The 12,070-nt window shown below is 39.2% G+C and overlaps 1 protein-coding gene and 1 long non-coding RNA gene across 2 annotated transcripts in view; one reads left to right on the top strand and one right to left on the bottom strand.

The window, feature by feature from the left end:
* Positions 1-4,050, bottom strand: part of TNPO1 (transportin 1) — an 89,486-nt gene extending 85,436 nt beyond the window's left edge. Inside the window, exon 1 of the mRNA XM_020915741.2 lies at positions 3,944-4,050. Coding sequence (XP_020771400.1) covers positions 3,944-3,958 — 15 coding nt within the window. The 5' untranslated portion in view covers positions 3,959-4,050. The remainder of the gene's footprint in view (positions 1-3,943) is intronic.
* Positions 4,051-4,145: 95 nt separating this feature from the next.
* On the top strand, positions 4,146-11,317 carry LOC110152240 (uncharacterized). Its single transcript, XR_002318315.2, has 2 exons — positions 4,146-4,573; positions 7,357-11,317. It is a non-coding gene; the product is annotated as an uncharacterized lncRNA (long non-coding RNA).
* The last annotated feature ends 753 nt before the right edge of the window (positions 11,318-12,070 follow it).

The raw sequence follows: 12,070 nt of genomic DNA, 5'->3' as shown, positions 1-12,070 counted from the left end.
ACACCGCTGAGTACAGAGCAGCCTCCACAACTAGAGAAAAGCCCAAGAAGCACTAAAGACAGAGCAGCCAAAAATAAATAAATAAATAAAAATTTTTAAAATGTGGTCTATGATCTATAGTAAACAGATTCACTCTTTAGAGGGAACTATAAAACTCATTTTATGATTCTGTATTCATTCAATGTATACATATATTCACTGTAAGATTCTGAATATTTGTGTCACATAAAACTTCACAAATAAAAGAATATGAGCTTCATAATCATGCAGGTCTAGATTCAGATTCAGCTATGAACACTCTTGAATCTCTGGGCAAACTACTTACCTACTGATACTTCAGTTCTCCCTTAAGTAAAATGGAAGTAACTATCACGTGTAAAGCAACAGGGGCTAGGATAATGAGCATAATGTATGTAAAAGCAGCAATGTATGCCAAATGCCTACAAATGATGACTGTCATATTACATCATCATATAATAGAAAAAAATGTTAATTCACTCTCTCTTCCCTTCCAACTCCAGGAAAAGGCCAATAAATGCTGTGCTCCTCAATTTAATTCCATTATTACATGCCCTTAAGTAAAAACAGTTTGGCAATATGAACTGAGTTTTTGGATGTTCATATACACTGACCCAATATTTTCACTTTGGGAAATCTATTGTAATGAAATAATCTAAAACACAGGAATTGTTTTATGTATAAGGATGTTCATTGTAGTGTTTATTATAACTGCAAAAATATAATAAAAGAAACCTGCTAACTGTCCAACAGCAAAATGTTTAATTATGAGAAATTCATAAAAATATTATGTGGTCATTTAAAAAGATGCTGACAAAATAATTTCATAGCATGTCAGATGCTTATGGTGCTAGGTTGAAAAAAGCAAATTAATATTAAAGTCTCAACTGTATAAAACTCAAATAAACTGAGAAAAAATATTGGAAGGAAATGTATCAAAGGGCTTAATCACCTCATGGTCCTGATTGTGATTATTATTTTATGGTTGCTTTCTATAGTTTTCTAAAATACCAATGACCATGTCAAAGATGATGATAATAACAGTTATTATTTATGAAGTGACATGCCAGGCCCAGTTCTAAGAACTTATTGTATTACACTGAAAAGACTTGCTTTGTTTTAAAATTTTTACCATTAAAAAGACATGTGTTGATTCAAATCTTGTAGTCTTTCAGATAACAGATTTCCTTCAGCTTTCCTTCAATTCTGAGTTCAAATATTTGCTCAGCTATCAGGTGCCATTTTGGAATAAGATGTAGCCACCATTTCTGTATTGGTTCTATCTACTGCAGAAAATTCTAAGACAAATCTACACCCTAATTTCCTGTTCTAGTATGTCATTTAACCATTAAGACTCTGGAACTCTTAACATTATTAGACAGTACTTCAAATAATTCTAGTAAGGAGGTCTTGAAATAAGCAAATGTGGCTTCTGGAAACTCCTTCCCACCCTAACACCCATCTGTGTGTGCATTCTAAGTCACTTCAGTCATGTTCTGACTCTTTGGGACCCTATGGATTTAGCCTGTCCATGGCATGTTCCAGGAAAGAATACTGGAGTAGGTTGCCATGCCCTCCTCCAGGGGATCTTCCTGATCCAGGGACTGAACCTGAGTCTCCTGAGGTTGCTGCATTGCAGGCAGATTCTTTACCACTGAGCCACCAAGGAAGGCCAACACCCATCTATAGAATTATAAATCTACAGTTATCACTTCTGCAAACCTCTGTCTTCCATTGTAAATTCCGCACCCTGTACAATCCAGGAGACCTCTCTTACCTGCCAGCACTCACCAGAGAGCTATCATAGCACTGGCTGAATGGAACCAACTAAGAAAGATTTTCAACATCTGGGGAACTAAGCTGTCTCTTAGCTGTCTCATCCTACCTTTCTGAAGGTGGAATTATTCTACACTGTTTCTAAAAACTTCTCACTTTGATTTTCTCAGCTTTTTCACCCTTTTGTTTTTTAGGAACAAGATCTCTTTGAATACCAATATGTATTCAAATATCAATTTTAGGGAAAAATTCATAATTTATATCCTGGGCAAAACAAATAACTCCCACTTATTGCTGTGTTCTTCTCTGAAGTTTACATTTGATAAATTTATTTCATTATATATGTCACATATATATGTTATATATATGATTTGGCTTCCCTTATTACCAAATTTCCTTTCTTAAAAACAGTGTCTGCAGTAATCCAACATGGTTAACTGCAAGCAATTCTTCTAAATATAATACATTTATATTTCAATGCAGTTCATTTATAGGATTTAGAAAAACAGAGTTCATGAGATGGCTTTAACATTATATAAAAAAAATTAGTCATAAAAACAATGGCTACAAAAAGTTTTGATAATGGAAAGATTTACAACTGGAATCATATATTTACCAAAATCTTATCCTGCTCATAATATATAATGATAATAAGCTATACAACTTTAAAATATTTTAAGATACTTCTGTGGGGGTAATTCAGTAATTCCCTGAATATCTAGGATGAAAATGTAACAACATCAAGGCTGATCTGGTAGGGGCCTCTTTTAGGTAAAAGAAAATGGATCACTAGTAGTTCATCAGGCTCTCATTAAATTAGGTGAACTGCCAAACTGTTATGCATTTATGCATTGCATACACTGCAGAGTAAAAAAGAAACCTGCACCTTCAAGCTAGTATTTCTCTTTAGCAGTTGCAAGTTTTCAACTTGGTGGAGTCATTCTCTAAGAAGAATAGGTGCAGAAGGTAAAAATGGAAAACAGAATTGATTTCTAAAAAAGGAATCCTCCCCTGATTAAGTATGACTTATTTACCGTTCTAATATGAAAGCTTAGACAAAATAGAGAAACTTAAAACCAAAGGTAACTTTTGTTATCCTAAAAACGAGCATGTCAGGACAGCCATTTTACAGTCTTGCATTTTCAAATACCTACTACACGATACAACTTGTATTAAAAAAAAAAAATCTTTCCTTTAGGTAAAAAAAAAAAAAAAATCAACCACCATTTACACACTCATCATTGAAGTTACAAGCTTCAAGGCAGGATTGCTACTGAGCTTCTTAACACAACTGTCAAAATCAATTTGTGGACAGTCTCCAACTTTAATTTTCTATATTTTTATCTGTGGAAGAACGGAACTGATTAGTGATGGTTAAGGTAACGCGCTTAAAACTATGCAGTCCTTGTACAATCCAGTTGATTCTTACAATGTGAAAACAAGTTAACAAGCGATTGCTTTCAAAAGGAAGAAAACCACTCCCCAAACAGGTTGCTTGTGGCGTGGGTCCGCTTCTCAGCAGCAGTTCCCTGGGGCGTGTTCGCGTGGGAGAAGTACAGAAGCGCAGAAGTGCAAAAACATAGACCCACGCAAAACCCGTAGTTACAAACATTAAAATTATGTAAACACGTCGTGAAACCACGAGTCCCCAAGGGGAAAAAAGCCGCCTGGAGACAGCGATCAGCCGTCAGAGTGTGGAGGCGGTGGTGCGTGCGGGCCCGGGACGCCGGAGCAGAGGGGGCCGGGCGGGGACAAAGAGCGGGCATCCGGGGCAGCGCCCGACGGTGCCCAGAACCCGCGGGGAACAGCTGTCCCGGGGCAGCGGCTGCGGTCCCCAGGGCCCTCAAACGCCGCGGTTCAAATAGCTCACTGAGGCGCAGACCTTCTTCCTGCCACCCCTCAGAGGCTACGGGCCCTAATCTCGGACACCTGAAGAGCCGCCGCCCGCCCCCAGTCCGGATCCCCAAGGACGCGCGGGCCAGCAGCTGTTGGGCTTAGAACCGCGCCGCCGCCGCCGCCGGGCTCCAAACGGCCAGGCTGGCACCGATGAAGCGGCGGCGCCTCTCCCCGCGGCCGTCAGGCTGCTTGCGAACAGCTTGCCTCGGTTCCCGCCCTCCAGTCAGGGGCCGCGCACCCTCACGCCACCTACCCGGTCCCACACCATCCCAGAGGCCTCCGGCGCTCGGGCCCTCTGCCGAAGCGGCGCTGCCTCCCGTCCGGGGCCTGAAATGGCTGCGGAACAAAGAGAATCTGGGCTCCGGCGAGCGCCGGTCCGATTGGACGGGGGGCGGGGCCCGCCGCGGGAACGTTCGGCGGCGGTCGCCTTGGCAACGGCGCCGGGGCTGGGAAAACCGCGGCGGGGGGACTGAGGGGCCTAAGGACCTGCGCCTGGCGGCGCGTGGCAGCGGTTTCTAAGCCCGCGCTGCAGCCTTGGGCCTCGGGCCTCGGGCCTCGGCCCGCTGCAGTGCTCCAGCTCGCGCCTCCTGCGGCCGGCTCGCGGGCCTGAGCCTGTGGCTCAGGAGGAGCCGCTGCTGACGTTGCTCTGCACTGTGAGGCCTCGGCCAAAATGGCCCTGCAAGTGTGGCTGCCCCCGAGCACGACGGCCCTTCCCGGGGACCAACTCCAAAGTGACAGCCCAGCCCCGGGAGCCTATTTAATACCGAACGTGCCGCATATTCCACATAATACAGTTCCAGCGCCTCTGGTAAAAAGCAGGAATGGCTTCAATGGCTAGATAGAGTGGACGCTTGTCCGAGAATATTACAGGATAGCTTTTGAGGTATGCTGTGTCTAACACATCGACTGCTATGTAGGTGAAATTAAATGCTTTCTAAAATTAGGTTTTACGTCTTCAGGCGTGTGTTCATATAAAAGTGTCGTTTCTTGCTGTTGGAAATAACAGGTTCTCCTCTCCGTAACAGGCCATCATGAGAAATTAGAATGTCTTCTATTTTCTGAACAGAAAAATATTTATACTTTATATAAATGAGTATATAAAGGTAGACGTTTTATATACTCATTTATAATAATGGTAGTGAATAGATAAATAGTTCCCTGCCCCACATTAGTCTTACTTATAAATTTACTATATATGAATATTTTAAATTTGCAAAGCTAGATCATTATTTCCTAAGGTGAGGATGCCGCTGATAATATTCTTCCTCACGTGGTCAATGTGTGTAAAAATACCAGCAGTTTTGACTATCCTACTTGCAAATGCTGTATACATTACGTTTTGAAAATGTGTGGTGGTTGTTGCCTTCCAGGTATATTCTAGATAAAATTGTAGTACCAATACTAAAAAGTGTTTTTTGATACTGAGACATCTTGTTAATAAACTTGTTAATTTTCATTTGTAACAACAATCATTTTATGAAAGAATGTTTATTTAACTTAGACTTTGAGTAGAAAAGGAGATTTTCTATCATTAGAAAATTGAACGTAGAAGAAAAAATATTTTAAATAACTAAAATATTTATAATTTTGATTAACATTTTCTAACGGTAATTCTGGGAGGCTGCCTCATCAGCCTACAAATTCAGTAGTGGTTGCATGCAGTAGTGTGAAACAAAAAGAGGCCGCTGAAATAGGAATAGATTACCAAGAAAAAAATTCTTAATGTCACCCTTTCTAACTGATAGTTCAGTATATCTGCAGGGATATTTATCCAAAATATGTGTATTTATCCAAGTAACAAACGGTATATTTCTGCGTTTGAGAAGTCCTGTCATGGAATAGGGAGCCTTGTTCTCTACAAATCAGGGTGTATGTGGTACTTGTATGCTGCTTTGCTAAAGAAAAATAACAGAAATACTTTTAAAATGTGTAGGATTAGCAAATAATGACAGGTGTAAAGATATATTGATTAAGCAATTACTAATGAATTTGCCTAACTAATAGTTTGGAAATAGTTTAATTAGAAAAAAGTAAAGTATTATTTAATGTATGTGAGAAGATTTATTGACCAACATATTTTGAAAGGAAAAAATACTGATTATCAATGTTTTGAAATTGAGACTAGGCAAATTAAATATCCATTCTTTTATAAAATGTAAATGAAAATGAATTAAAATTTTAATATAAAATAGTTCTCTATTGGATACAGAGATATTTAGACATGTAGGCTTTTAATATTTGTCCTTTAAGTTAAATTAAAAATACATTTTTTAAACAGTAAATCTTCTTATCATTAACAAGGATTTATTAACACAACTTATTTTATTTTAAATTTCATGTTATTTGTTCCTTTTGGCACAATTAACCAAATGAAGTAGCATCTAATCCAGGAGTGTTTTCTCTTTACACCCAAATACAGTACAGCATTGCTCATGTGATAAACTTTTAAGAATTGTTGGTATTTTAAATGACATATACTGAAATTAAAAATAGTAAATAAACTTTGAGTTTAACTTCAGAACCATTATAGATATCATATTTTAAATTTCTGTATTAAAATTTATTTCTTAGGTAAAAACATGACCATGATAAAATCAAGGCATGATAGAAGTTACAAAATAGCATTAAGGGAGAAAACATACCTATACGCTTTCACCTTGGAAAGAAAAGATGCTTACTCTGTAGGTTGTAGCACTGTTAAAACAATCATGAATCTCAGAAGCAGAGGCTCTGTATGCACTTACAGACACTTTCAGTGTGGTCCTTCTGATCGTCACTTTGTCTTAAACAGGATTAAATAAGATAAAGTATATTAGGAGCTCATTAGCAGATTGCCTGACAGATAGTTGGAGGGCAATAAAAGATAGTATTATTAGGTATTAACACATATAAAAGAGCAGATGTTTGAGAAGGAGGAATGGTTATTGAAAAGATAATAGGTCTGGAAATCCAGAAATTGTTAAATATTTTTAATAGTCAGTTATTAGTGAGTACATAGAAACTCAATAAGATAACTGAAACTATCTATTAGATACAGGGAAGCTTCCAAAATAGAAAGCTTCCGAGAAATGCTTCCATTTTACACTTCTGGAAAGTTGTGGATTGTCTCTAGATCCTTTAACACTAGGTAGCTGAAGGAATTGCCTTCCATTGCAATATGTTCAGATTGGCAATAAGGTAACAACATTTAAAAAACAATTATACAGAGGAGTTTAATGCAAATGTTAGAAAAAGACAGTTGTATTCAATATTCAAATATTTGTAAATAATCTATAAGCATTTCTCACTTAAAGCAAACCCAATTTGTAGTTTGAATGTACAGAAGAGATATACAAGGGAATTATTATTAACTGGGAAAAGATTAACTTCAAAGTTCCTTTAACTATTAATATCTCCTAGTGATTAAAATATGATTCTATTTATAAAAATGTCTACTTAGACTTCTGCTTCTGGGAAGATGGAATAGACCTACCTTTTGCTCTTCTCACAAAGTACAGCTGAAATCCTTGAACATTACACACAAAACAAGCATACATTTTACACATAAAGCATTACACATATGTTACACATAAAACATCCATGAAAGAGAGAAAACAGACCAGCTAAGGTCCTGGAAACCCAAGGAATACAAAAATTAGTTACCTGAGTTTTCTTTTTGCCTCATAGATCCCAGACTTGAAATTGAAGAAGCTGGCTACTTGGAAGCGTTTATGGTGCAGACCAAGAAAGACCCAAGAAAATATTCCTCTCTTTAGCTGAAGGACCAGTAAAGGGGCAGTATAGCAGACAGAAAACATTTAGACAATAAATGCTCTACTCTGGACAAAAACTATGAAAAAAATATGACTCCTCCTGTCCCCTAATTCATGCTAGCAAAGGTCTGGTGGAGAGCCAAGACTTTCACCTCAGCTTCCCCTTGCCTCTTGGCAAGAGAAAGTTAGGTAGGGAGTTAGGACATTCATCCCACTAACCAGTAATGGGAAGCCTCCTGCTTTGGGTGTCAATGGAGGCCAAATAGGGAACTTGGACTTCTTCCCCAACCTGGCAGTAATGAGGTGGTACCTGCTCCCCACCCCCACTTCCACTTGGAATGCTGTGTCAGAAAAAGCCAGCTAAAATAAGAGATTTAAATAAGATCTAAAATCTCATAGTACAATACCCTCAATATCTAGATTTCACCTGAAAATCAATGGTCATTTAACGAACTAGGAAGATTTCAAACTGTATATAAAAGAGACAATAAATGATAAAATCAAGATGAGAGGGTTGTTAGAATATCTGACAAAGAGTTTAAAGCAGACAGAGAAATCTGAGAAATGCTTCTCTGAACAGCTACAAAAATACTTGAGACAGAAAATGAAAATCTTCAGCAAAGTAATAGGAGATATTAAAAAGAACCAATGGAAACTTTAGAACTAAAAATTTAATAATTAACTAAGATCATGGCATCCAGTCCCATCATTTCATGGCAAATAGAAGGGGAAAGGGTGGAAGCAGTGACAGATTTCTTCTTGTGCTCTAAAATCACTGCAGATGGTGACTGCAGTCATGAAATTAGAAGATGATTGCTTCTTGGAAGGAAAGCTATGACAAATCTAGACAGTGTATTAAAGTGCAAAGACATCACTTTGCCAACAAAGGTCTGTATAGTCAAGGCTATAGTCTTTCCAGTAGTCGTGTATGGATGTGAGAGCTGGACCATAAAGAAGGCAGAGTGCTGAAGAGTTAATGCTTTTGAACTGTGGTGTTGAGAGTCCCTTGGACTTCAAGAAGATCAAACCAGTTGATGCTAAAGGAAATCAACCCTGAATACTCATTGGAAGGACTGGTGCTAAAGCTGAAGCTCCAATACTTTGGCCACCCGATGTGAACAGCCGACTCATTGGAAAAGACCCCAATGCTGGGAAAGATTGAATGAAGGCAGAAGGAGAAGAGGGTATCAGAGAATGAGATGATTGGATGGCATCACCAATTTAATGGACATGAACTTGGGGAAACTCTGGGAGGTGGTGAAGAACAGGGATGCCTGGCATACTGCAGTCTGTGGGGTCACAAAGAGTTGTATGTGACTTGGTGACTGAACAACATCAACAGAAAACTAAGTGGATGGGTTTAGTAACACAATGGAGGAGTACAAGGAAAGAATCAGTGAACCTGTAGATAGATAAATAGAAATTATCCAATCAAACAATAGAAAGAAAATAGATTTTTTTTTTTTTAAATGAGCAGAGTTTCTTGAAGTTAAGTGACTAACTAAAGATCTAACATTCATGTCATCAGGGTCCTGGAAAGAGAAAAGAAAGAAGGTGGGCCTAAAAATACTCAAAGATATAATGGCTGAAAACTTCTGAAATTTGACAAAAGACATAAATCTATAGCGTATTTTCAGTGAAGGTCCCCAAACAGCTAAATGAGGTGTTTTCAACAAATAGTGCTGGGACAACTGAGTATTCATATGCAAAAGGGTAAAATTGGACCCATACTTTGTACCACTGACAAAATTTAACTCAAAATGGATCATAGAACTAAATTTAAGAGCTAAAACTATAAAATTCTTGGAAGAAAACATGGAAGTAGATATTTGTACCTTGTGTTAGGAAAAGACTTCTTAGATATGATACCAAAAGCATAAGCAACAAAAGAAAATACTAGATAAATTGGACTTAAATAAAATTTAAAACTTTTGTGCTTCAAAGGATACCATAAAGAAAGTGAAAAGGCTACCCATAGAAAGGGAAAAAGATATTTGCAAGTCACATATCTGATAGACTTCTTCTAGAATAAACAACTCATATTTCAATAATATAAAGACAAATAATCTAGTTTAAAATAGGCAAAAGATCTGTATAGGCATCTCTCCAAATAAGACACACAGATTGCCAATAAGCATTTGAAAAGATGCTCAGTCTCATTAGTTATTGTTCAGTTGCCCACTCATGGGCAACTGGGCAAACTAGACTCTTTGTGACCCCATGGGCTATAGCATGCCAGACCTCCCTGTCCCTCACAGTCTCCCAGTTTGTCCAAGTTCAGGTCCATTGCTTTGGTGATACCATCCAGCCATCTCATCTTCTGACAGCTAACTCATTGGAAAAGACCCTGATGCTGGGAAAGATTGAAGACGGAAGAAGAGGGCACCAGAGGCCTCTGACACCCTCTTCTGCCTTCAGTTTTTCCCAGCTTCGGGGCTTTTCCAATGAGTCATCTGTTTGCATCAGATGACCGAAATACTGGAGCTTCAGCTTCAGCAGTGTTCAGGGTTGATTTCCCTTAAGATTGACTGGTTTGATCTCCTTGCTGTCTAAGGAGTCTTCTCCAGCACCACAGTTTGAAGGCATCAATTCTTTGGTGCTCTGCGTTCTTTACAGTCCAGCTCTCACAACCAGATGTGACCACTGGGAAGACCACAGCCTTGACTATATGGACGTTCGTCGGCAGAGTAATGTCTCTGCTTTTCAACACACTGTCTAGGTTTGTTATCACTTTCCTGCGAAGAAGCAATCATTTTCTGATTTCATGGCCACAGTCACCATCCTCAGTGATTTTAGAGCTCAAGAACAGGAAATCTGTCACTACTTCCACCTTTCCCCCTTCTATTTGCCATGAAGTAATGGGGTCAGATGCCATGATCTTCGTTTTTTTAAATATTTAATTTTAAGCTGGCTCCTCCTTCACCCTCATCAAGAGGCTCTTTAGTTCCTTTTCACTTTCTGCCATTAGAGTGGTATCATCTGCGTATCCCTCATGGCAGAAAGTGAAGAAGAACTAAAAAGCCTCTTGATGAAAGTCAAAAAGGAGAGTGAAAAAGTTGGCTTAAAGCTCAACATTCAGAAAACTAAGATCATGGCATCTGGTCCCATCATTTCATGGCAAATAGATGGGGAAACAGTGGAAACAGTGGCTGACTTTATTTTTTGGGGCTCCAAAATCACTGTGGATGGTGATTGCAGCCATAAAATTAAAAGACACTTACTCCTTGGAAGGAAAGTTATGACCAACCTAGAGAGCATATTAAAAAGCAAAGATATTACTTTGTCAACAAAGGTCCGTCTAGTCAAGGCTATGGTTTTTCCAGTAGTCATGTATGGATGTGAGAGTTGGCCTATAAAAAAAAAGCTGAGTGCTGAAGAATCTATGCTTTTGAACTGTGGTGTTGGAGAAGACTCTTGAGAGTCCCTTGGACTGCAAGGACATCCAACCAGCCCATCCTAAAGGAGATCAGTCCTGGGTGCTCATGGGAGGGACTGATGTTGAAGCTGAAGCTCTGATACTTTGGCCACCTGATGTGAAGAACTTATTGGAAAAGACCCTGATGCTGGGAAAGATTGAGGACAGGAGGAGAATGGGATGACAGAGGATGAGATGGTTGGATGGCATCACCAACACAATGGACATGGGTTAGAGTGGACTCCGGAAGTTGGTGATGGACAGGGAGGTCTGGCGTGCTGCGGTACATGGTGTCGCAAAGAATCAGGCATGACTGAGTGACTGAACTGAACTGAACTGATCTGCATATCTGTAGTTGTTGATGTTTCTCCTGCCTATCTTATTTCCACCTTGTAATTTATCCACCTGGCATTTCTCATGATGTGCTCAGTGTATAGGTTAAATAAACAGAGTGACAGCAGACAGCCTTGGTGTAATCCTTTCTCAATCCTGAACCAATCAGTTGTTCCATACAGGGTTCTAACTCTTGCTTCTTGACCCACATGCAGGTTTCTCAGGAGACAGGTAAGATGGTCTGGTATTCCTTTCTCTTTAAGAATTTTCCACAGTTTGTTATGATCCACACAGTTAATGGCTTTAGCATAGTCGATGAAACAGGTAGATATTTTTCTGGGATTCCGTTTCTTTCTCTATGATCCAGCAAATGCTGGCAATTTGGTCTCTGGTTCCTCTACCTTGTCTAAAACCAGTTTGGACATCTGAAAGTTCTTGGTTTGCATAATACTGAAGCCTCGTGTGCAAGATTTTAAACATGACCTTACTAGCATGGGAGATGAGTGTAATTGTCCAATGGCTAGAACATTCTTTAGTACCAAACTTCTTGGGAATTGGGATGAGGACTGACCTTTTCCAGTCCTGTGGCCCCTGCTGGGTCTTCCAGATTTGTTGACATATTGAGTGCAACATTTTGGCAGCATCATCCTTTAGGGTTTTGAATAGCTCTGTTGAAATTCCATCATATCCACTAGCTTTATTGACAGCAGTGCTTCCTAGGGTCCACTTGACTTCACACTCCAGAATGTCTGGCTCTGGGTAACTGACCATACCATCATAATTATCCAGTTCATTAAGATCTTTTTTGTACGGTTCTTCTGTGTATTCTTTCTATCCTTGATTTCTTCTGGGTCTACTAGGTCTCTACCATTTCTGTCCT

The sequence above is a fragment of the Odocoileus virginianus genome, chromosome 14, assembly GCF_023699985.2.
Source record: "Odocoileus virginianus isolate 20LAN1187 ecotype Illinois chromosome 14, Ovbor_1.2, whole genome shotgun sequence".
In the NCBI taxonomy this organism is placed as follows: Eukaryota; Metazoa; Chordata; class Mammalia; order Artiodactyla; family Cervidae; genus Odocoileus; species Odocoileus virginianus.
This window is presented reverse-complemented; position numbering and strand designations above follow the sequence as displayed.